Here is a 26,995-nt window from a genome sequence, read left to right on the forward strand (position 1 = left end):
TGACAGGGTATCATTTTTGAAGTGAAAGTGATTTTATTCAGTTAAATGGAAGTTTGCAACTGAGGTTTTGCCCAAAATAGTAAACATAGTGCAACCAACTATTCTAAACGTTATATCAGATTGTTTTTAAAATGTATTCTAATAGAGATAGTTTTTAAAAGTTTTATAATTATGTTTTAGTATTATTGTGCTTGGATATTGTTGTAGTGTGGTTTATGTTTTGTTTCAATTTAATTAGCTTATTACAAAAGACAAACTGTAATTTTTAACGTTATATATACGTTGTAATGTATTGAATGCCAATATGATAGGAAAAAAAATGGAATAGGTCAGACCTAATTTTCGAACAATTAATACAATTTGTTTGCTTCTTTAAACAAATTTTGTTTTATATAATTTGTTTCTTAATTTTAATCAGTGTTTTGTTGACAAGTTTTCTGAATATAAATAAATAAGAATATTAAAAGTAATACCGTGCATCTTAATAAATTGTTATTAAAATGTATTTATAAATCACAATTAAACTGTTGACCAATGTGCTGTACAAGTAAAAACAACAAAGTCACAGATAAATAACAACAAAACGTCAAACCAGGACAACTACATCACCAGTCATATAGTATAAGACAGATAAAAAAAAAAAGTTTTTAACTTAGATTTTAAAATGAACAGAGTAGTCTTGGTGCCGCTATGAGAAATGCTCGATCTCCCCTAGTTTTGAGGCAGACCTAAGAACTCCTGTAGAAAGATGTACTGTGAACAGATCAGAAAGGTAAGACGGTGCTTACCCATTTAACGACTTAAAAACTAATAACAGTACTTTGAAATTTATCCTATTTTTTCCAGGAAATAATTCTTCTATAAATATATAAACATACAAATATATTAAATAAAAGAACAACCCTCTGCTTTTATAGAAATAAACCAAACGGAAAAATATAAATTTGGTAAGAGCGCCATCTAGTGGATAATAGCAAAATTGCAGATTATCGTTTAAACAGGGTCCACGCCAGTTTACCCCCGTGTGCCCTTTCTCCTCGCCGTCAACCCGTCACTTTCATCCAGAAGGACCAGCGTCCCCTGCCGAGCGCTAGCAGCATGGTTTCTTTTGGAGTGAGTGATGCCGTGGATATGATGTCATCCTCCAATGAGCAGGAGGATTGGGCGGATTCGGACGAAGAAGCTCCCACACCTGAGGAGGCGAGCAAGACATGCCCCCAGCATGACTGGGAGCTAATCCGCATCCTCACAAAGCCAACAGCTAAGCTTGGGCTTCAGTGGTTGCCGCCGTCAGCAGACAGCTCGCCAACGACAGGCGCCATTCTTACCCGAGGTCCACCAGGAGCTCACGCCACCAGAGTGCAAAGTTTTGTCTCCCAAGTCCCATCGGTGGTGGATGGCACGGATGAACACAGCTATTCAAAACTGCCGCCACTCAAGGAGTCTGTAGCTGCCCACCTCTGTCTGTTCTCTGCCTGTGGTTAGAGTGCTTAGTTTAACCACCCGTCCAAGCCCTGCCATCATCGCTGGCATCGAAATCTTACACCGCTGATGGACACGCCGCATCCGCCCTTCATACGATGGTGGTGCTGCAGGTCTATCAAGCAAAACTCCTCCATGACATGGACGAAGTGGATCCTTTACGGATCTCCACAGTGCGACTGACCTGGCCCTTCGTGCCACTAAGATCGCACCCCAGGCTGTGGGAAGAGCTATGGCTAGCCTGGTCTTCATGGAGAGACATCTGTGGCTGAACCTGACGGAGATCAAAGACATGAAATGGGTGGCTCTCCTTAATTCGCCTGTTTCACCATCAGGGCTCTTCAGCGCCGCCATGAAGGGTTTCACCCACCTAATCAAAACGTTTACTCGCTTCAATTCGCTCGCAGACCACCCAGGTTTTACAGCGTTTTCTGCACCACAGTCTCAGACGATCACGCACAGATCCTCAGAGATGAGGTGTGCTCTTTACTATTAAAGGATGTAGTATATAGACTATCCCGGCAGCGCAAAGGGAGTCAAGCTTTTACAGACGTTATTTTCTCGTTCCGAAGAAAGAAGGCAACCTCAGACCGATATTAGACCTACGAATTTTGAACCGCTCTCTCGTCAGACGGCCTTTCAAAATTTTAACAACCAAATGAATTATGGCATTAATTCAGTTAGGCGATGTCAAAGACGCTTATTTTCATATCCCGATAGCCCCCTGCCACAGACCGCTCCTAAGATTCACATTCGACGGGACAGCATACCAATACAAAGTGCTGCCTATCTCTCGCACGTTTACCAAATGTGTGGATGCTACTCTCACTCTGCTGAGACAGAGCGGAATCCACATATTTAATTACCTCGACAATTGGCTCGTCTTAGCCCAGTCAGAGAGGGAAATTCTTGTGCACAGGTCCGTCATGCTCCAGTATTTGTAGAATTTAGGGTTTAAAATCAACCTCCAAAAGAGTTTGCTTATCCCGACACAATGGATTACATTTTTAGGCATGACGCCTGACTGCATCAGAGCGCAAGCGTGACTTATGCCGGAGCGTGCACTTACGGTCAGACGCGCAGTGATATCGTTCAGAGCCGGCGCACGCTTCCCCCTAAAACGATTTCAAACAATGCTGGGTCTCATGGCAGCAGCATCTTTACTCATACCGTTGGGCATGCTGTTCATGAGACTGCTCCAGTTTCGGTTAAAAGCGAGAGTTACCCCCTGAGCATGACAGTCGGGACGCTTAACAATCAAGGTCACGCACAGCTACGTAAAAGCTCTATCAAGCTGGACATCCCCTCACCTTTTCATCTTGGGCACAGAGCTCAGCTCGTGGAACAGCCAGTTATCTCAACTACACATCAACCACCTCGAGATGTGAGCAGTGATTCTAGCGCTACAATATTTTCAACCGAAAATCCAACATCACCACGTTTTAGTGCAGTCGGACAATATGATGGTGGTTTTATTCATAAATCATCAAAGAGGCTTACAGTCCCGCTCCCTATCCGAGCTGGCGAAACATCTCCTGTTATGGGCTCACAAGAACATGTGTACGATAAGGGAGACTCATGTACCGGGCATAGCCAACATGGGTGCAGACATTCTCTCGCGCAACGCCCGTTGTCGGGAAAATGGAGGCTGCATCCTCAGACGGTCGAGAAAATATGGACCGTCTTTGGCCGAGCAAAAATCTATCTGTTAGCTTCAGAAGAGAACACGCACTGCCCGACGTTCTTCTCAAAACACTGCGATGCCCTGTCAATAGCATGGCCAGCGTGTCTACTGTTCACCTTTCCCCCCATGGCTTTGCTGCCACAGATCCTTCAGAGTATCAGAGAAGAAAGAAGCACAATGCTTTAATCGCCCCGCTTTAGCAAAATCAACCGTGGCTCCCTGACCTGTGCCGGCTGACAACATCAGCACCGTGGCCAATACCGTTGAGGTAAAGACCTCCTCTCTCAAGCGAGAGGTACGATATGTCATCTACAGCCGGAGTTATGGAACCTACACGTATGGTCTCTGAATGGCAGCCTTCACGCCTTTCAGGACGAGTGCTAAACACTGTAACAGAAGCTAGGGCCCCAACTACTAGATGCCTTTATGCTCATAAATTATCTGTTTTCTCTGTCTGGTGCACACCGAAATGCTTTAACCTGGAAAACTGTGGCGTGGAACACATTCTCTCCTTTCTACAGTTAATGGACAACGGTCGGGCACCCTCAATGCTTAATGTCTATGTAGCAACGATTGCAGCGAAACACGCTCTTATAGCACTTTGTTGGAAAGCATGATCTTGTCATTAAATTCCTCAGAGGCGCATGCAGACTGTTCTATCATGGGATCTATCCACGGTCCCTATCTCTTTAAACACAAAGAGAGGGACAAAGCGCTTTTTAGACTGATGAGCTTTGTAACAAATCACAGCGTTTGAGAAGACAGGGAAATCTGGAGCTACAAAAAATGTACGGTGTGTAAAAAATAATGTTTTTTTAAACTGCGTGAAAACATTGTATTATATCAGAAACAAATTAGGTGCTCTTTAAAAGTAGCCCAAATCTTAAGTCCGCAAAAAAGCAGAGGACTTTGCAACACAGCACAGCTTTCTATTCACAACACAGGTGAAAAGAAAGAAGAAAAAAGAGTACTTTCAAGAATGAAGCAAAAAATGATGGTAAAAACAAATCAAATAATGGGCAGGAGTTAGCACTCAGCTGCTTCATATGTTGAAAATGATGGAGTGTTCATCACAGATCCAGAGGGAATTGCTAATTATTTAAAAAATTATTTTATTAGTAAGGTAGAGAAATTTAGATCTGGTATGAGTCCAAATATCTCAGCATCTTATGATGCAATATTAAGTAAGATAATGAGTGAGAAGAACCATTCTGTCACTTTCTCATTCAGTCAAGTTGGCAGAGGTTCTGTAGGAAAAATTCTTGCAGCTCTTCCTGATGGAAAGGCATCAGGCATGGACCACTTGGACTCCAGGCTTATCAGGGTGGAAGCTGAAGCTCTGTCCTTTCCTATTGCTCATTTGGTCAATTTAAGTTTGTTGCAGGGCATATTTCCAGAGAAATGGAAGGAGGATAAAATCATACCACTGCCTAAAAATAAAAGAGCCACATTTACAGGACAGAATAGCGGGCCTATCAATATATTACCTTTACTCAGCAAAGTCATGGAAAAGATTGCTTTTGAACAAGTTTATAAATATTTTTTTCTAATAGGCTGATCACTAAGTACCAGCATGCATATCGGGAGGGTCACTCCACATGTACTGCTTTAACTTATATGACCGACAACTGGTTAGAAGAAATTGATGCAAACAGATTAGTAGGAGCAGTGATGTTGGACTTTAGTGCAGCGTTTGACCTGATAGATCACAAAATACTGCTTCAAAAATTAGAATGTTATGGTTTTACACCTTCTTCTCTGTCATAGATGGGGAGTTACCTATTCAATAGGAAGCAGCAGGTGTTCTTTAATGGTCAATATTCTTCTACTAAGACAATACATTGTTGTGTGCCCCAGAGTAGCTGCCTTGGGCCTTTGTTATACTTGATCTTTACAAATGATTTACCTTTTATTGTGAAACATTCAACTGTTGTTATGTATGCAGATGATTCCACATTGTACTGTTCTGAAAAAAATCCTCACAATGTTTCAAATCTATTAAATCATGATTTGGAGAATATAAGCAAGTGGGTAAAAGAAAACAAATTAGTTTTAAATGTAGACAAATCAACATCTATGATTTTCTGGAAAAGATTAAAACTAACTACCAAGCCCTCTCTGAACTTGTCAGTCAATGGGCTGCAGCTAAGACAAGTGAAGTGACGCAAGCCAAGTTACTGGGTGTCACCTTGGATTCTTACTTGTCTTGGTCAGCTCATATTGATGGAATGATAGCTAAAATGGGGAAGGGTATTACAATGTCCAGAAAATTTATGTCATATATTCCTATGTCCATTGCTAGACAGGTGGTCCAGTCTCTTGTTGTGTGCCATTTAGAAAACTGTCCAATTATATGGTCGTCTACATCACTAAAACATCTTCGTAAGCTTCAAGTGGCACAAAATAGGGCGGCGAGGACTGTCCTCCAGTGCTCTTTTAACTCTTTCGCCACCATTGACAAGATAACTCATCAATTAAGAGAAAACGCTTCCCTGCCAATGACGAGATTTTCCGTCTTTCCGCAATACCGCTATTATCTACCAGAAGGCGCCCTCCGCAACTTTTTAAACCCGGGAGTATTGCCCTATTGCAAGCGGCTGCATGTCCTTGTCTGTTTTAAAGATTGCTCTGAATGGGATCTCTATGAAAGGTCAGTCACAAAAATTGAATTATCTCAAAATGTGGTGTTTTTGCAGAAACCTACCCATATTAAAAAGCTGATTAAAAAAGAACCACTGAAGGAAATATGAAACATTTTTTTTTTTTTTTGAAAGCAGAGGGTCTGTTCTTTCATTTGGTATATTGTATGTTTTTATATTTAAAGAAGAACATTTTCTGGAAGGCATTCAACTTTTGTGAAAATCATGAAAAACGCTGGCGCTGGCTGGCAACTTTTTTTAAAAACTCTGGCGGTGAAAGAGTTAAGACTAACGTGGCCCTGATGCATAAACGCCTTTCTTGGCTCACAGTTGACAACAAAATTAAATTACGATTAATTTTAATATTGTGGAATGCAGTATTTATGAAACAGCCACAGTTTCTCTCTGAGCAGCTTGTTTTTGTAGGAAATGGACACCTATATGCCACCAGGCAGGCCATAGGTGGTGATATAAAACTTCGGCTTCCCAGGACAAATTTTCTGAAACGCACATCACTTTACAGAGCAATATCTATTTGGAATCGACTTTCTGTCTCATCACGCAGAATTCAGAACAAATACAAATTTAAGAGGACAGTAACCCAGGAATTGCTGCAAATGATCTAGTGCTAGCTGGAAATTGTCATGTTTTTTTCAATTGGTAATTTTTTTTTTCTGAATGTAAGTGCAATGTTTGAATTATCTTGATTGTAATTCGTGTTGTTATTGCTCTGTGTAATTTTATGTTGTGAATTATTTTTAAAGAGGACCCCTGGAAGATTAGCTGCCATTAAATGGGTCTCTAATGGGGTACCTAATAAAACAATAAAACAATAAAACAGTGCACTTCATCCCTTGTCGAGTTCACGCTTTGGATAAATGTACAAAGTTGAGTTAGAAAAAGTTGTTCTTAAGAAGTTTTCATATATAGGCAAAGATAAACACTTTTCAAAAGGCACAATGCTATATTATTGTTTTATGTAATGTTATGAAAGACATGAAAGCTGCAGAATGGTTAACGCGTGACACCGTTACCTTAACCCTAATTAGACCCTTGTAGTCAATCCTACCCCCAAGCCACTTTTCTTTAGGGATGGCTACCGCAAAACTAATGTTTTGACACAGTGTCGAGATCCCAAAGCGTAGATGTTTCAAAACACTGCTCCGAAATGTGATTCAAAACACCCATGTCACGTGATGAAGTGATTCGAAACACATAGTCACTTGACTATGGCTAAACGAAGTGGTGCATTTCACAAGTGTTTTAATAGGTGGTACCTGTCGAATCTGCATTAGACTGACAGGGTAGGAAACAAATCTGACAATACATCATAGATGCGTTTTTGCCCAGATCAAATACTCTAAATTACTGAAAAGAAGTAAATTTTCCTCATTTGTATGTAAAAGTTAGGCAACTTACAAAAAAATTGCATGTCAGCAATAAGTGTCCCGAATTTTTTCAAAGGCTGGAGAAATTATATGTAAAAAAGAAATAGGCTGAGTCCAGAAACACAGAACAATTTATATTTCTGAATAAAGATCTTTATATAAATAATTGTGGCATATTCTGGTTTGACTTTATGAATCTCTTATTATTTATATTTATCTCTATTGAATTTATTAAATAGACCCAAATAGCTTACAGTTATCGACAATGATGAGCCTAAAAGCTTATGTAGTTGTCAAACAAATGTTAAAACAACAACAATTTTTTTTATTTCATTATGACGACGTAGCTCATGTGTTTACCCCGGTTCATTCCTAAAGGGCTCGTTATAGTTGTGCGTAGGTCCTACGGCGTAGCCTTAACGCCGTAGCCTACGAGTCGGTTTTCATTTATACTTCTGCGTCGTTGTCCGCATCGACGTGTATTTACACATGCAGACCGCTAGTTGGCAGTATCCACGAAAATCACAGTAGTAGTGCAACATTGTGTATGTTTGGAAGAAACACGCAGTAATGGCGGCATGTTGACAGCGACTGTTGTTGGAGCTTGAAATGTTAAACATTGAAGAACAGATAATTTTTTTAAAACTACTATAAAAGAGACGATGACGAAATGACAGAAGATGGGGTGTTTGACCTAGGGGTGGGCCGATCCAATACTTTGGATCGGATATCGAGTCGATCCAGACCTTTTTTGCTGGTTCGAATATCGGAATAACGGGGCCGATCCAAATACAAAACTGTGCATTACTTGTGGTTGTTACTGTCATGCTATAGAAAAGTCAGACTATTATAAAAGCACGGTAACACTTTATTTTACGGTGCCTTTGTTACACATGATACATGTAATTATTATTGTAATAACAGTTAATTATGCATAATTACATGCAACTAACCTTAAACCAAACCCTAATCCTAACCCCAACCCTATAGTAAGTACATGTTGTTAGTGATTATTACTTAGTACTTAAATGTATAATTACACTGTAACAGTGATACCGTAAAATAAAGTGTGACCAAAAGCACCATAAACATATTTATACACTATATTCAAAGTCTTCCTAATATATTCAACAGCTTTATGTGAAAAACAATTGCATATATGAAGATATTTTAGGTCACAAAAACTCAATGGTCTGGTGCTCGCGGAGTTAATACACTGGAGTAGCGGTGAATAAAATGCGTCATACACACACAAACACACACAATAACCGTATTTTAATCATCTGAACACTTACATTCTTTTAACTTGTATCTCATTTTACATTTGACATGATATTCTTCTGATTTTGTGTGTATATGTGTGTGTATATATTTATGTGTGTACACACACACGCGCGCACACACAATTCTAAATGGATCAAGAAAAATACTAGAATTGGATCGGTATCAGTCGATACTCAGAATTCAGTTATCGAAATCGGAACGGTAATGAAAAAAGTTGATCGCCCCACCCCTAGTTTGCATCAAACGAGAGAACATGAAGGAGAGTTTGCTACGCTTGTCCAACAGATGCGGGATATGGATGAGGAGATACATTTCCGATATTTCCGTATGTCAGCAAGTCAATTTGACGATTTGGTTCGTCATTTACAACCCTTTATAAGTCATCAGTCTACCCATGGTATGCCAATAGATCTTTGGCAAAGACTGGCAGTGACCCTTCGTTTGTTAGCTTCAGGTGCTAACCAACAGACAGTAGCTGCTAGCTACAAAATAGCGGCATGCACAGTGTCTTCTATTGTGTCCCAGGTCTGAAAAGCACTTTGGAAAGCATTGCAGCCAGAATTTGTAACATGCTGAAATGCAGCGCAGTGGGAAGCTATCACAGCTGATTTTTGGCGGTTGTGGAACTATCCGAACTGTGTTGGAAGCATCGATGGAAAGCATGTAAACATCAAGGCCCCGCCGTCATCTAGTAGTGACTATTTTAACAACAAAGGGTGTACACTCCATTGTCCTTTTGGCTACCTGCAACGCAGGTACAGATTTACCATGGTTGATGTGGAAGGATACGGGCGAGAAAGTGATGGAGGAATCTTTAAGGAGAGCAAATTTGGTTACATGTTTCTCGAGCAGAAACTGAATCTGCCCCTGCCAGCCAATCTCCCAGGGACCAGAGTCACACTGCCACATGTGATAGTTGGAGATGCTGCTTTTCCACTTCTGAATAATCTCATGCGTCCCTTTCAAGGCATGTTGTGGTATATCCTGTGTATGTATGTATGCGTGTGTGTGTGTGTGTGTGTGTGTAATGTGTATATGTATTTCATTTATATATTTATTTCTATGCATGTTTGTTATAAACTTGAGCATTGCACATTGCATGTCTATTATAACTATGATTACAATTATAATATTCAATTCAATTCAATTCAATTTTATTTATATAGCGCTTTTCACAAAAGTCAATTGTTTCAAAGCAGCTTTACATAAATAGAAGCAGTGAAAAGCACAGAAAAACGACAGATAGCACAACAAAATACATGATAGCATAAGCAGTTAAATTTGCTGCGGCTATGACTCAATATTATAAGCGAACGTATTACTAAAGTAACGTCTAGAAGAGGAAGCTAAGTAAAGCCCAAAAAGGCTGCCTCCCCGGGGTGAAAAACCCCCTAGGAGAAAAAGACAATTGGAAGCATTTCTGGGGAAGGCCATCCGTCATCGGAAGGAAGTGCTATACTCACTAGAAATCTGATCAATAGTCTTAATTCTGATATAGTCTGACTATCCGGGGCCCAGGTCAGGAAACAGACGGATCGGCTTAACCGTCCGTCTGTTAGCTGCCGTGATATGTCAAGACCACTTATATATCCCAGCACTTCGAGTCAATCTTACTGAAATATCAGCACATTTCAACTGTATCTGTTCCCCGAACAAATAAATACAGAGCACCGCTTGTTACATCTGGTACAAATCTGATTAATATAAAATTAGAAAACAATACATTAACAGATGAACCTCGAATGGAGAACGGATAAGGAGATTTAGCGGAGATTAAGCGGGTTCTGCCGGTGATCGTTGGTCAGGCATCAGCTGGGCATCAGGTTGAAGGACGGCCAGTAGATCAGAGGTGTGCCGACTTTCACATCTACCGGGACTGGGTCTGTTTGTCTCGTTCTCCTCGGGGTCGAGGACGAGACAGGGAGAGAAAAACAAAATCGTATTAGCGTAGCGGCCGTTCATATGTATTGAAGTGTCACACAGTGATGTGGTTTAAAGTGCGTGTTGCAGGTTTTTTTTTATGAATTTGTGCAACTTGTTTGTGTGTAATAACCATTTAAAGTGTTATCCATTGTATTTTATGTTGTTGGGTATCACAAAACCCGAAAAAGTATGAAAAAGTACAGCGGTTTGCAATGATTCTCCTTTCCCCCACAACGCACTGTATGACGTCACGCTGGGGAGAGAATTTACCAAAGCCGCATTGAGAGCATTGAGAATGACTATAGAAAGACGAGTAAAGTACAGTTCTGATAGCGCAGATTATAGACAGACAGACAGACAGACAGACAGGCTAGTATAGAGAGATAGGCAGACAGGCAGATAGCATAACGTTAGCATATCTTCGTGTAGAAAGTAAACAAACAATTAACATACTCGTGCATGCTGGCTTGAGGGGGTCCATGATCCTGCCTGAAATGGGTGTAACTTTATGCGATCTTCAGCACAAACGGTTTTGGCAGCATGTCTCTAATCCTGGAAGGTGAGTGAGGCACGTCACATCTGTTCGCGGGGACCAGCGACCCAAACACACTCACTTTCTTACAGCCAGTAGCGGAATGGCAATCGAGAGAGTCGGGACTTTCCCGGTGGGTCGATCTGATAATAGTTATACGTTTCGAGTTAACAACACCGTCTGGCGGCGTGATGTGCGCCGGTTCCCGCAGCCCGCTGGTCAAAGTGCAGCCTCTCTGCTCAACAAAGTATATGAAAGTGCTCAACCTGTTCGGCAGGTCCAAACATGTACAGGATTTATAAAAATACGGTGATCAATGAGCGGTTCCTCCTCAAATGGCATAGTCTGACGTGATGTAAAAAGCCGCCGAACGCCTGTTTATTACAGTATGTATGCGGTCGGATCCGAGTGTGCTGCAGCTGCTGACTGCTGCGTATAAAATGATCGTGTGATTCGTTATAATCGCATAAACAATATAACAAAGCATCCTTTTATTTCACAAAACAATATATTTGAGATATTATTTGATAGACTAGTAAGTGTGGATTAAGGATGTTTAAAAATCTCTAGCCTGGTGGTCAGGACATGAATGGATCAAATCAGCAGATTTGCGAAGTTTTATTTATCTCCACAGATATCATAAATAATAATTAGCATGGTAACTTTGCAGTATAACACATTATATATTTCCTACGATGTATATATGATTTCCAAATTGTATACGTAAGTATTAAACAGCAATAAATGTCTCATCTATCTCTATGGCTCTGGCTGAGGCTTTCTCCACTTCTACCCAACGTGACGTCATCGCAGAATTGCGTAAAAAAACCGTTAATACCAAAAACGTAAAAAAAGTGTTCTTTAAGACCATTTTTTAGACATTTTAAAAATTATACACATATCTTGAGTGATTTATGTACCCATTAATCGACAGTGGTGGTTAACCTGCAACACGCCCTTTAACTCAGCTTAGTTCCAGACAGACTAACTATTGCGGCATAATTATATTATCCACAGTTGAGGATTTAGCAAATTATAGTATATATGGTAAATAAGGGTCACCTTCCGATCTTTAAGAGAAAATGAAACCTGACGACCCGTTTGACTAAGGCCTAAAGCCCCACTGTCGTCGTTATGCAGGTTTAGTGGCAAACGGGTCTATACTGTATACCATTTACAAGACCACGAGAAAACGCCAAACATCGCAACCCGACCATGCGTGCTAACCCGTTTGACTAAGGCCGGAAGCCCCACTGTCGTCGTTAATGCAGGTTCAGTGGCAAACGGGTATGTATGGCATACTATTCACAAGACACACGAAAACGCAAAAAACGCATCCCGACCGTACATGCCAACCCGTTGGACTAAGGCTGGAGGCCCCACTGTCGTCGTTAATGCAGGTTCAGTGGCAAACGGGTCTGTATGGCATACTATTCACAAGACTTATGATAGCGCCAAAATCGCAACTCGACCATACGTGCCGACCCGTTTGACTAAGGCTGGAGGCCCCACTGTCGTCGTTAATGCAGGTTCAGTGGCAAACGGTGGCAAACTATTTAATGCAATTCATTTTTAAGTGTTCATGCAGAAAAGGTTTTTATTTATTTATTTGGTTGGTCTGTGTTATGACCGTGAGTGCTTTGTTCCGTAAAAATAACTATTGCGAGGTAAGTACCTTTACTAGACAAATTATGCGAATGCTTTGTTGAAGAGAAAAGTTTTAAGTCTAGATTTAAAATGATCGGCTGTGTCTGATTCTCGGACATCGGTTGGTAAATCATTCCAGAGCTTAGGGGCTAAGTATGAAAAGGATCTTCCACTTTTAGACACTTTTGATAGTCTAGGGATAATCAATAGACCAGAATTTTGCGACCGTAGTGTGCGTGATGGATTGTATTCTGATAGTAATTCTCTAAGATATGAGGGTGCTAAGCCATTTAAAGCGTTGTAGGTGATTAGTGATATTTTAAATTGTATGCGATATTTAACTGGTAGCCAGTGTAAAGATGCCAGAATTGGGCTTATGTGGTCATACTTCTTAGATCGAGTAAGTACCCTTGCAGAAGTGTTTTGAACTAGCTGAAGCGTGTTGACCTGATTTGAATGGCATCCCCCGAGTAGCGAGTTACAATAGTCTATTCTAGAGGTCATAAAAGCATGAATAAGCTTCTCTGTGTCAGATGTAGACAGTATATGGCGTATTTTTGAGATATTTCTAAGATGGAACAATGCTGTGCGGCAGACGTTGGCGATATGACTATCAAAGGATAAGTTGCTGTCGAACATCACACCTAAGTTCCTAACCGTGGAAGATGGCACCACAGTACAGCCATCTATGTGCAATTTGTAATCTGACATATTATGTTTGTAGCGATTTGGTTCAATAATAAGTATCTCTGTCTTATTGGAGTTGAGCGTAAGAAAGTTATGTGCCATCCAGTCACTAACATCGCTAATGCAGTCTTTTAGCTTAGAAAACGTGTGTGTTTCGCTGGGATGCGAGGAGATGTAAAGCTGGGTATCATCCGCATAGCAGTGAAAACTTATGTTATGTTTCCTGATAATGTCTCCTAGGGGTAACATGTATAACGAGAACAGGATAGGACCTAAAACTGATCCCTGCGGTACACCGTATTTAACCAGGGAGTGATATGACTCTTCCTCATTTACATAAACAAAATGATAGCGATTGGTTAGATATGACCTAAACCAGACTAGCGCCTGACCACTGATACCAATATAGTTTTCTAGTCTATTGAGTAAGATTGTGTGATCTATTGTGTCAAAGGCTGCACTAAGGTCTAGTAATATAAGAATTGAGATTTCACCACGATCTGATGTTAATAGGAGGTCATTTGTAACTCTAAGCAACGCTGTCTCTGTGCTATGGTGGGGCCTGAATCCTGATTGGAACTTTTCATATGTACTATTATTTGTCAAGAATTTGCGTAACTGGCTTGCCACTACCTTTTCTAATATTTTCGAAAGAAAAGGGAGATTTGAGATTGGTCTAAAGTTATTAAGCTCTCCTTGATCAAGCTGTGGTTTTTTAATCAGCGGTTTAATAACTGCTAGTTTGAAAGCTGTTGGAACGTATCCTATTTCTAGCGATGAGTTAAAGATATTTAGAACCGGGGTTGACACTACAGGGAATACCTCTTTAAGTAGTTTTGTGGGAACGGGGTCTAATATACAGGACGATGATTTGGATGATGTGACTAGTTTAGAGAGCTCATCTATTGTAGTAGGTTTAAATGAATCAAGATGTTCGTATGGTAGTCTACTGTTAATTGAACTAATGGGTAGAGTGGTGGCTGCCTGGGTAGCTACGATGTTTTCCCTAATAGCCGAAATTTTGTTAGAAAAGAAGTTCATGAAGTCGTTACTATTGTGTTGAAGTTTACTATTGGTTTCTGTTTGTTCTTTGTTTCTAGTCAGTTTCGCAACTGTGCTAAAGAGGAAATGAGGGTTATTATGATTCTTATTTATAAGCTTGCTAAGATATGTAGATCTGGCAGTTTTAATAGCCTGTCTGTAGTGTTTAACACTCTCTTTCCATGCTGCACGCCATACTTCTAACTTTGTGCTTCTATAATTTCTTTCCATTTTTCTAGCTGCCTTTTTAAGGGCTGCGGTGTGATGGTCATACCAATGTGTTAGAACAGACATTGTTTAGGTTTTCTATTACAATATCTAGATCGTCACAGTTATCTGCTACATGTTTAATTTGGGACAGGTCTGGAAGAGTGCTAATAAAGCTATCTTTAGTGGTGGAAATTATTGTTCTGGCTAGTCGGTAGCATGTTGTGGATTGAGTTATCCTATCTAGAAGTACAGTGTATGACACAAGGTAATGGTCAGAAACTGCATCACTCTGAGGTGATATTTCGACATCATTAATATTGAGTCCGAGTGACAGAATTAAGTCTAATGTGTGTTTACGAGTATGCATTGTCCCTGTCACGTTTTGTCTAATATTGAGAGAATTTAGAACATCCATAAACACACGTCCTAATGCATCTTTTGGGTTATCCACATGGATATTAAAATCACCAACGATAAGAGCTTTATCTACAGTGACTACAAGCTCAGACAGGAAATCTGCTATTTCTTTAAGGAAATCTGCATGGTGGCCCGGAGGTCTATAGATTGTCGCTAAGGCAAAAGAAAGCTGTTTGTGGTTACGATCAGTTATTTCCATATTTAACAACATTAGTTCAAATTATTTAAATTTTTGTTCAGATTTTTGGTTTACTTTAAAAATTGTGTTGTATATTGTAGCTACACCACCCCCTCTCCCCTTTAATCGAGGTTCGTGTTTATAATAATAGTCTTGTGGGGTGGATTCATTTAAACTAATGTAGTCGTCTGCTTTAAGCCAGGTTTCTGTTAAACAGAGTGCATCTAAGTTTTGGTCTGTAATTATTTCATTGACAATAGGTTCTTTATTGGTAAGCGATCTAATGTTAAGAAGGCCGAATTTTAACATTCGAGGTTCATCTGTTAATGTATTGTTTTCTAATTTTATATTAATCAGATTTGTACCAGATGTAACAAGCGGTGCTCTGTATTTATTTGTTCGGGGAACAGATACAGTTGAAATGTGCTGATATTTCAGTAAGATTGACTCGAAGTGCTGGGATATAAGTGGTCTTGACATATCACGGCAGCTAACAGACGGACGGTTAAGCCGATCCGTCTGTTTCCTGACCTGGGCCCCGGATAGTCAGACTATATCAGAATTAAGACTATTGATCAGATTTCTAGTGAGTATAGCACTTCCTTCCGATGACGGATGGCCTTCCCCAGAAATGCTTCCAATTGTCTATAAACCCTACATTATGCTGAGGGCACCACTTTGACATCCAGCCATCGAAAGAGACTAATCTACTATGTGTTTCATCTCCCCGGTAGGCGGGGAGGGGGCCAGAGCATATTACATTGTCTGACATTGTTTTTGCAATTTCACACATCTCCTTAATAGTATCTTTGGTGATTTCCGACTGTCGGAGTCTGGTGTCATTCGTGCCGGCGTGAATAACAATCTTAGAAAACTTCCGCTTAGCATTAGCCAGCACTTTAAGTTTGGATCTAATGTCAGACGTTCTGGCTCCCGGTATACAGTCGACTATGGTGTTTGGTGCCTCAATGTTAGTGTTCCTGAGTATAGAATCTCCAATGACCAGGGCACTTTTAAAAGGTGTTTCAGCTGGTGTACTCCTTAGGGGATCGAATCTGTTAGAAACTACCGTAACGTTATGGGTCTTAGAAGGACGCCGTTTATGACTATGCCGCCTGACAGTCACCCAGTTAGACCGCCGACTTGACTCTGATGTTGGAACCGAGCCATGTGTATTTTGGTAAACACTATGCGCGCTCGATACAGTATTTGTAATATTTACATTAGCATTTGATGTCGGAACCGAGCCATTAGTCTTTTTGCTCGATAGATTATTTGCAACAGAAACATTAGCGGTTTTGCTATCCTCAACTAGCGTTCGGATGCGCGATTCTAGTTCAGCAACCTTCTCAGTTAACCTTAATACTTCAATACCCTTAGTGCATGTAAACCCATCTATGCTAACAGCAGAAGCTAAACTATACATGTGGCAAGTTGTACATGTTACAATAACAAGCGGAGTCTTACCGCTTTCATGCTGGGCGATGGCGTCTTTGTTTACCCGAACGTGGTCCCCGGAGCTGCATCGCGTGGGGTGTTCGGTTGTGACACGCCTCGGTCGCCTGCGAACGTCTGGGGCTAGGGTGATGTGGGGCATGCTGAATCTGCGAAGGTTCCTTCACAGCTTCCCGATCGCTTTCATGTTGGGCGATGGCGTCTCCGTTCAGTCGTTCACGGTCCGTGAAGCTGCATCGCGTGGAATGCTCGTTCGTTGCACGCCTCTTTCGCTTGTGGACGTCCGAAGACACGGTGAAGTGGGCACTGTACCTCGCGTTGGATCTGCTAAAACCGGGTAACAACTCCTCCACAGCTTCCCGCTCAGGTGAGGACAGGTCAGAAAAGCATATATCAGATGAATCCGCCATTAGATCGGAAAGATGCTAGCGGGCTATATGCTAACACTGGGTGTTTATTAGTGATAAATAGTTTCACGTGGTAGTACTGCTCAATAATCGTCACGGTAAAGTATTCCTATGTTAAACTAATAAGTTATATTATATAAATAGGAATAAGATGGTAAAAAAAGGATTTTAGATGATGAACTCGACGGAGCTCCGATGCACGATCTGTTCAGCGTGACGTCTCTCTCTCAGTGGGTTTATCCTTTGTATTATACTCTTGAGTACATTATGTATGTAAAAGTTATGTAACTACCCCATTAAAACAATTGTATTTGTTTTCACAAAAGAGGCACAACCATGACAATGGAAAAGCAGATTTACAACTACAGACATTCCAGAGCCAGACGCGTAATCGAGAACAGCTTTGGAATTTTGGTGGCAAGATGGAGAATTCTGGGACGAGCCCTGGAATTCTATCTGGACAAAGCAGTCGATGTTGTGAAGGCCTGTGTCATGCTTTACAACTTTCTCACTTACACAGATGATGTGAACATGCCTGCAAACCGATACATCCCTGCTAATTTTGTGGACAGAGATGCTTCTGGTGTCCCTCAACCTGGGGAATGGCGAGCAATTGTTGCAGACAATGGTACTTTACATGCACTTGTCACAGGGTGACTATTATAGGGCGGAACCAAAAGCGGCGAAGATTGGTTTCGCCCGAAGATGGTTTCCGCCCAGACCAAATTTTGCAGACACCTTTTACTTCCTGGTCTTCTGGGGCAACACAATCAGGGCTTACGAGCAACAGGTGTGCAGAGTTAATGTGGCAACCTTGTGATTGGAGGATGTATTGAGGATGAGACACATAAATAGATCCAGAGAAACAGAGGAAGGGAGTCTCGATTTCGGGGCAAACACCCACTTCTCTGAAGAATCTGAAGGCGCCGTTGATCCGGGGATCGCTAAGCGAGCGGAAAGAGTGCGGGGCCGAAGTAGGCGAAAGGAAGGAGTGGAGGCCGTTTGTTAAAGGAGCACCACGGAAAAAGTGCTTTTCTCTGCCGTTGTTGTGTGTTGTGAGTTCCATGAACAGTTTGCGGCTCCACTGCGGAGAGAAGCGTGGGTGAGCCGGGGAGTAATACTGGAAGTCCATATAGGAAGCCAGCGCTGTGAAATATTGCAATCGCACGTGAGTAACACTATCCATTGGACTATGTAGTGTTGAAGAGGGTATATTACCTAACGTGTGTTGTGAGTTCAATGAACAGTTTGCGGCCCCACTGTGGAGAGAAGCGTGGGTGAGCTGGGGAGTAATACTGGAAGTCCATATGTCATGATTTCGGTCTTACCGGTTTGTTGTGTTCCTGTTTCCCTGTGTTGTTTTTGTATGTCACTGATCCATGTGCGCGTCTTTTACAGGTGTTTTCGTTAAATTATGATTTCCTCACTGACGTCACCACCACCTGAAGCTTGTTTGTTCCCAATCGGTAGTAGTATTTATACTCGCTAGTTCTCCTCAGTCTTTGCGAATCCGTCATTGTATGTGCTATAGGTGCTTCTTATGCAGTTCGCCATCTTGTCCTGTCATGTTGTGTTATATTCTCAGTATTATTTTAAGTATTTTCCTGTGTTATCTGCTGTCTCATTCTTGCAGACTTCCAGTCGTCTCTCAGTCTTCAGTTCTACAAACTGTCACCACATGAACTAGATCGTCTTCGCTCTGAAGAGATTGGATTACTTCGAGTCTCAGTTTATCAGCTCTCCAGCTACACTCAGCTGAGTTGTCTCTTTGTCACTGGACTGTTACCATCATCACCAGAGCTCTGTCGCTGAAGTTCACCAGCGAACTGAACTGTGAGTCGTGCTTTTAGCGCTGAGAGATTTTACCATCTCTAACTTTGTCTCTCCTGTGTATCACAGCTCTGGACTGTTGCAGTTGACTAGCTGTCCCTTTTGGGAGGTGCCGTGGTTCGATTCGTTCGAGTAATTCCACGGAGGATTTATTTCCCTTTTCCCCTGTACTCCCGTGACGCGGCGCTCACGGGAGTGGCCTACGTGTCCCGCCCCGTATCGGAGTCCCCCTGCTTTCACTCTGTGCTCTGTTTGCCAGAGAATTTCTGCGAGCTCTGTTTTCCCATTCCTGGATGCCCTTTAGTGACTTTGGTGACTGAGAGACTTACTGTGAATTTAATAACATTACCTCTGCTTTGGAATCTGTTCTCTTGTGTTCCTTACAGAATATAGGAAGTCAGCGCTGTGAAATATTGCCATCGCACGTGAGTAACGCTGTACATTAGGGCTGTCACTTTTGAGAAAAATCAAATTCGAACGGATTTCGAATATCATGCAATGTATCCGAATATATTTGAATATCTGGGCACCCCCGCCCCCCTGGCGCGCATCAAAAACCCACTGTAATGGAGATTGAATCACAAAATTATTAACACTGACAGTCATAAACTGGGCTGTCTGGATTACCTTTTTACTTAATTTTTGAAACAGCAGGTTATCAACTTATGAATACAAAACTTATATATGAAAAAACGATTCAGAACAGTTACAGACAATAACGTGACAACAAAAGCAGGAGTATAGGAGCCCAAACGGAATTTGCGCCCGCAGATTTCGGCAGAAAACTCAGTGGAATTCTGCGGATGTAATGCCTGTCATTGACAAGCACACATATCCCATCCTTGAGCGTGTTTGTGGGAAGTAATCTCATTGACAACAAGCAAACACATGCGCGTTTGTGAGCCGTCAGTGACAAGTACATTAACCCTGCGCGTGCTGTTTGCTCGCCCGTTTTCAATGATAAAGAGCACAAACCCTTTGATACTTGAGATGAAATTAAACTTACCGCTGAGTTAAGCAGATCTCACTTGACTCTGTCGTCTATGTGACGCGCGACAGTCAGCACATGATCATTTCAAATCCGTTTACAAGACAAATGCTGTTGTTGTTTAATATAAAGTTTACATTGCGTTGTAAAAATTATGAAATTATCTTCATACATGCTAATTTCATAATGCGAACGTATTAACGCAAGTTTTTTATACTGCTATAATGTTTAACACTTATTATAGCAGTGTTAAATATGTCATTTTATATACAAACTATAATTCTATCTTGACATGCACAGGTGTTGGTCCAATTTGATTTCCTCTCTTGCGCACAGTTGCAGTCGTCGGTCTCACTCTCAGCCTCATTCCTATTACGAGGTGTTACTGTAAAAAAAATGCGCTACATATGGCATTTAAAAAACCGGATGGTTTATTTATAGTTCGAATACGGATATTTCACGTCATGTTCGAATGCATATTCGAATATCGAATAAAAAGTGACAGCCCTACTGTACATTGCACTGTGCAGAGTGGAAGAGGGTATATTACCTAACGTGTGTTGTGAGTTCAATGAACAGTTTGCGGCCCCACCGTGGAGAGAAGGGTGGGTGAGCCGGGGAGTAATACTGGTAGTCTATATAGAGAGCCAACGCTGTGAAGCATTGACATCGCACGTGAGTAACGCTGTACATTGTACTGTGCAGAGTGGAAGAGGGTATATTACCTAACGTGTGTTGTGAGTTCAAGGAACAGTTTGCGGCCCCACCGTGGAGAGAAACGTGGGTGAGCCGAGGAGTACAATTAGGAGAAAACACAAGAGGTCCGGCGTCCACTATTTAGGTGCTTTTCTCTTCCTTGAAGAAACACTGCCTAACCAACCACACGACGAATCCGGGTCGAGTTTGGCTCAGTCCTTAGTTCACTTAAAGTGTGTGGAGTGCCGTGGGTGAGTCTTGGTCTTCATTGTGAGTGTGTACACTTGAAAGGTTGCAGTGTATTGCTGTACTTGTGTTGACAGAAGCCACTTCGAGGTCAGAGGAGTCATGGGAAATCATAGCAAAGAATACAAGGAGCGAGAAGGAAAAGTTCCAGTCGCCTGTGCAAAACTTACCTCTGCTTGCAGCCACAAACCTGAGGAGGAAAAGTTAAAGTCCCAGTCACCTGTGTAATACTTGCCTTTGCCCACAGCCAAGGGCCCAGAGCCTCCTAAGCGCCCCCCCCCCCCCTTGCTATGAAGGCCCGAGGACTGGGATATGTTGTTTTTAAATATTTAATTCCCCTATCTACTTTTTAATATTTAATAAAAGTTGTTAAATTTTAATTCTCTGTCTGTCTGGTCATTGGGGTGTTTTGGGACCTCCTTGGGGTGGAACTAGGAGGAGCATGACACGCGACAGGGGCGGTCCGCTTCTCCGACCTGTGACACACTCGATCCACGCTACCTGTCAAGGTGCCGTATCAACCGAGCTTCTATTGAGTGTTCGTAATGACCTGATGTCATTCTTTCAGTCACCACAAGGACTTGTACCATGCCAGAACCACATTGTTTGTTGTGGACTTTTAAATAATGTTCCCTGAACAATCTGATTGTTGTGAGATGCAACTGTAAGGCCAAAATATCACATTTTGCTAATATTCTTCTTTTGCTTCTGTGAGACGATGAATTTTTTTTGTAAAAAGGCATATCAAATAAATGTGATTTGACTGAAAATGTATTTGTTTGGTATTGTACTATCTAGAAATTATTAGATATTTCATGTTAATCACTTTCTGTTGAATGCTTATGCAACAAATTATTCAACAAATAAATTTTTGGTTTGTTTCTTGGCTGATCTATTACACTTTCTAGATCTGTTTTTTTCATGTAAAGAATCACATTACAACATATTACAGTTCTTTGTGATTGCTTAACACACAAATTATAAAACCGTATTCTGCGCAAAACTCAAACTTCCTGGTAAAAGTTCTGAAGTCAATCTCATATTCTCCAATGACAGTGTTCTTAATATTACAAAGGAAGTGTTTTGATTAATGCCATTAATGTTTATTTTTTTAATCAGTGTAAACCACTAGTCAACTAAATGAATATAACATGGCAAAGATGAATGCACATTTATATATTGATTCAATAGATTTATAGCATTTTGAAAAAAAAAAACTTGTCATGGATTTATTGCATTTTGTGAAAAAAAATATTCATTTTTATATTAAATCTTTAAAAATCAAATTATGGATTTGAGTATTTTATGTTTTTATAACCTAAAGATGCTATATGAAAGTTTGTAAAAGAAAATAGTGGTTTTCATCTTGCCACTTTCTTGGTATAGAAAACACGTTTTTACCAAAATTTGTCAAAATGGATTTATTGCGTTTTGGAACCAAACTCTTCAAATATATATATACAGGGCTTGACATTAACTTTTTGAGGAACTTGTCCTTTGGACAAGTAAAATTTATGTTTCACTTGTCCATGCACAAAAGTCACTTGTCCGGGTAAAGATTTATAATATAATGTTTTTTTTGTGTGTTTTGCTTATCAGTGGCGGAGCCAGGGATTTTTCATAGGGGTGGCCAGGCAGGGGCCAGCAGTTACTCTGGGGTGGCACATAAAATCTCTATCAACAAACCTTAAAATACTTTAAGTATTATAGGTGCGTTAATCAAAATGATGTATAACATACAATTGCTACAATACTTTAATTTTAATTAAAATGAATTGAGATTAACATACAATTTATAGTCATAATTCAACCTCATGTTTTTTTAACTATTTAATCAAATAAAACTTTTGAAATTTACTTTGAAACCAGAATTTATATCTTTCATTGCTGAAAAAACTATAGAGACCAGAAAATCACGTGAATTTTGTAGGCCACTGAAATGTATTTTACTAAGATTCTTTGGCTGCTTCTTTCTACTCTTTCTGAAGAAGGATGCTATATCTGCTGCCTTTCTCTTCATTTTTCCCACATTTCAATGATTGTCTGACATTAAAACACTAAAGCAAAACATTAGAACATTACCATGTTTTAAAAAACTTATTAGGGTAAATGTATCTAGATTATCTGTTATATATAAAATCAATCTTAATCCTAGCATTTACGATGTAATGTTTTTGTGGGATTCTTGAAGTGACGAACTCTGTCAGATTCAAACGGCTGTCGCGTGGCGCACACATGCTGAAAGAGAGATCCTTATTATAAAACAGATTCTTAAACAAGATTTTAAGCCCATTATGTGTTTTTACCAAACTTTAGAAGAAAAAATACGGACTTAAATCTGCTTTTTTCACACACAGTGATGAAAACGCGGTTGAAGTGCCTGTCATTTATATATTCACGCTGGAAGAAACATCACTCTCCATCCACTCCATGCCGTCCCGCCCCACTGGTTTGGCGATCAGGTTTCATGCGCGCGCAGCTTGTTTAGTAACAATACACAGTAAGGTGTAAACGTGTGTGTGTGTGTGTGTGTGTGTGTGTGTGTCGACGCGCTGCGTTCCCTGTTCAATATTCCGCTCTGTGTTTGCGCTGCGCGTTCTGCTCTGTCGTTAACGGCACATAACGTTAAGTAACATTGTTTGAAATTTAACTTGTCCAGTCGGACAACAAATTTTCTCTTACACTTGTCCTTCAAAAAATCCACTTGTCCCGGACAAGCGGACAAGCCTTAATGTCGAGCCATGTATATATATATATATATATATATATATATATATATATATATATATATATATATATATTAGTGATGCAACAATACACTTAGTTCACGGTTCAATACATATTTCGGTTCTTGTCCACGGTTTTCGGTTCGGTTTCGGTTCTGATGCCTTGGCCTAAAGTGTTTTTAATTATTCAATGCTTAGGTAACAGGAACAGTGAGATGTTAAGAAGAAAAAATACTGGTTTTAATTGCAGTTCTCTTTATTTTATGTAAATGCAAAAATCATCTTACATATTTCTAGTGTATTGATACAATAATATAAGATATAATTAAATAAAGACATATAAAAATGACATCCTATTCAAACTGGGGAACATGTGAATTCATTAAATTTCATAAATTGGCCATTTTATATACCTGTACTTAGTAAATTAAACTTTACATTGTAAATGAAGCTTATACCTTAATGCACTACTGTTAAATCTAACATCATGCTGTCTGTGTAGAAACCAAAAATGCGTTCCTCCATCAACATTACTGGTGGGATTTATTTTAGCATCAGGCGCATTCTCTTCTTAAGTTGAACTTTTTCAACTTGCGCGGAAGACGTGTTTGAGGCAAATAACGCGCGTGTGTGTTCACGCGAATGAAATCTGACACCAGCATTGCAAGCAGAGTTCAAGCAGAGCGCAGCTAGCGCACAGTGACTGGATATCAACTCGCTGTGGCGTTTATAAGCGTGCAGATCACGAGGATGCGCACATTAACAAAAGTGCAGGGAATATAAAACTGACAGATTTGGATGGATAAACCGAAAAACCGCAATTCACATGCGTGTATTGGACCGTGGGGGTCGAACCGAACGGTTCGATAATGTATTGAGAATTGTGGCATCCCTAATATATATATATATATATATATATATATATATATATATATATATATATATATATATATATATATATATATAATTTTACACAAAATACAATATCCGCCGTGTTATTCTGTCACCTTTTCTTCATTTTTTCCCAAAACTCAATAAACGCCACTCCTTTTCTACAGAATGCAATAAATCCACTCAAGAAATCACAGCACACCATTCCAATGCCGGCACGTTGAATACACACAGAATCCTAGTTTTCCTCATCTTGTACTTCGTGATCAACAAACAAACAAACAAAATAATACTTTTGATGGCATTGCTAAACCTGTGGTGGTTTTCTGTGACGGGAAAGAAATGTAAGCCATCAACATCTAATAATTTACTTGAAAGGCACTCGGGAGAAGGAAAATGCTGGTTGCTTGTTCCCCCATCATCAAGCTTCTCTCGTGCTAATACACTGACCCCAGGGGATCTTATAAAAACTTTTAATTTACGCGAAGCTAAAGAAAATCGAGCAGGACCAAAACATTTTACAGGTGATCGCTGTGAATAAAGTTCTGCGACGCAATGACATCCCAAGTATAACCGCAGCAATGACAGTGTACTTAATATGACAAGTGCTTTGGTTAATGCCATTAATGTTTATTTTTTTAATCAGTGTATACCACTAGTCAACTAAATGAATACTATAACATGACAAAGATGAATGGACATTTATAGATTGATTCAATAGATTTATATAATTTTGAAAATAAACTTATGGATTTACATTTTTTATGTTTTTATAACCTAAAGATGCTATGTGAAAGTTTGTAACAGAAAATAGTGGTTTTCATCTAGTCACTTTCTTGGTATAGAAAGTATAGAAAATAATATATATATCAGGAGTGGCTTGAAACAATAAATGCGACAGCTGAAAACCATGTCATACTTATGTGCATAGTGGTTCTTGAAGCACTGACTCCAGCTGTGAATCTCCCCCACATTTTTGAATGGGTTTTGTTTCACAATCATCTTCAGGGTGCGGTTATCCAATTGCTTGTACACTTTTTTCTTACCACATCTTTTGCTTCCCTTTGCCTCTCTATTAATGTGCTTGGACACAGAGCTCTGTGAACAGCCAGCCTCTTTTTCAATGACCTTTTGTGTCTTGCCCTCCTTGTGCAAGGTGTCAATGGTCGTCTTTTGGACAACTGTCAAGTCAGCACAGCAGTCTTCTCCATGATTGTGTAGCCGACAGAACTACACTGAGAGACCATTTAAAGGCCTTTGCAGGTGTTTTGAGTTAATTAGTTGTTGATAGTGTGGCACCAGATGTCTTCAAAATTAAACCTTTTAACAATATTCAAATTTTCTGAGATACTGAATTTGTGATTTTCCTTAGTTGTCAGTTAAAATCGTCAAAATTTTTAGAAATAAACATTTGAAATATATCAGTCTGTGTGTCATGAATGAATATACAGTAAGTTTATATGATATGTTTATATATACCACTTTTTGAACGGAATTAGTGAAATAAATCAACTTTTTGATGATATTCTAATTATATGACCAGCATCTGTACATAGACTGCCTGTCTGCCCATTAAATCATTATGTAACAGCAAGTGAAAAACAAAATGACAAATTAGACAACTAAAGTAAAAATTACCAACTGAACATTATCACATGACGTTGTCACAATGTTGCTGTTACTGGCAATGTTACGCTGTGTTGACGAATCCAGGAATCTCACTATTTACAATGAAAGCTTGGTCATCAGATTATGATACAGTTGCATAACAGTCACCTATTTTGGTTAGCTGGGTTCTTAGCTACTGCAGTCATGTTTACAACTGTTATTAGGAAAACCAGAATTACACTTATGAAAATTATCCATGGTTTTACTACCGTTAAAACCAAAAAAACATGGTTACTGTAGTAAAACCATGATAACCACAAAATAACCATGATTTTAAGTGTAGTAAAGCCATGGTTTTGCTGATAGTAATCAACACACCAAAAAAACCATGGTTACTACACTTTTAGCACAATAAAACCATGGTTAATTTTCGTAAGGGTAGAAAGGCCTCCTAATGACATATAAAGATGTGCAACATACAGCGACTTTGTCGCTAGTGGTGTGATTTGGTCTAAACTAAACAATGAATACTATTGTTGTAAACAATATTGATTTATACTCTAATAATGTTAGTTAGCTTTCTTTTTACCTGAGGAAATGGTTGAAGGTAGAACTGTCATGTTAATCCTGTTCCTTTGCCAGTCATACCAGAGGTTTTTTCAGGATTGTATAAATTGGAAGGCACATGGAGGACCAAGAACAAGCCTAGGATTAAGGGGGAAGGGGAGATAGTTTAGCTAAAAATACTAGCATAGAAAATCCAATGCATTATTTTCAGGCTGATAAACATAAATGTGCTCCACGATGACATAAACCTTTTTTTTTTTGCTTAATGGTTCTAAATAACCTTTAACATCCCAAAAAAACGTTTTGTTTCTGTTTTTAAAAATAAAAGGTTCTTTGAGGTAAAAAAAGGTTCTTCAAATTATAAAAAGGTAAGAAAGAAATGGTTATTTAAAGAACCTGGGATTGAATGGTTCTTTGAGGAAGCAAACATGATTATTTTATGTCATTGCTGTAAAGATCCTTTAAGCAC

The 26,995-nt window shown here is 39.8% G+C and overlaps 1 protein-coding gene across 5 annotated transcripts in view; it reads right to left on the bottom strand.

Annotated features, from left to right (window-relative positions):
- trpc1 (transient receptor potential cation channel, subfamily C, member 1) overlaps positions 1 to 26,995 on the bottom strand; it is a 204,226-nt gene that overhangs the window by 94,166 nt on the left and 83,065 nt on the right. For all 5 annotated transcript variants that reach the window (XM_065294676.2, XM_073813193.1, XM_065294675.2 and 2 more), the window contains one exon: positions 26,549 to 26,664. In XM_065294676.2, coding sequence (XP_065150748.1) covers positions 26,549 to 26,579 — 31 coding nt within the window. In that variant the 5' untranslated portion in view covers positions 26,580 to 26,664. The remainder of the gene's footprint in view (positions 1 to 26,548; positions 26,665 to 26,995) is intronic.

The sequence above is a fragment of the Paramisgurnus dabryanus genome, chromosome 22, assembly GCF_030506205.2.
Source record: "Paramisgurnus dabryanus chromosome 22, PD_genome_1.1, whole genome shotgun sequence".
Lineage (NCBI taxonomy): Eukaryota > Metazoa > Chordata > Actinopteri > Cypriniformes > Cobitidae > Paramisgurnus > Paramisgurnus dabryanus.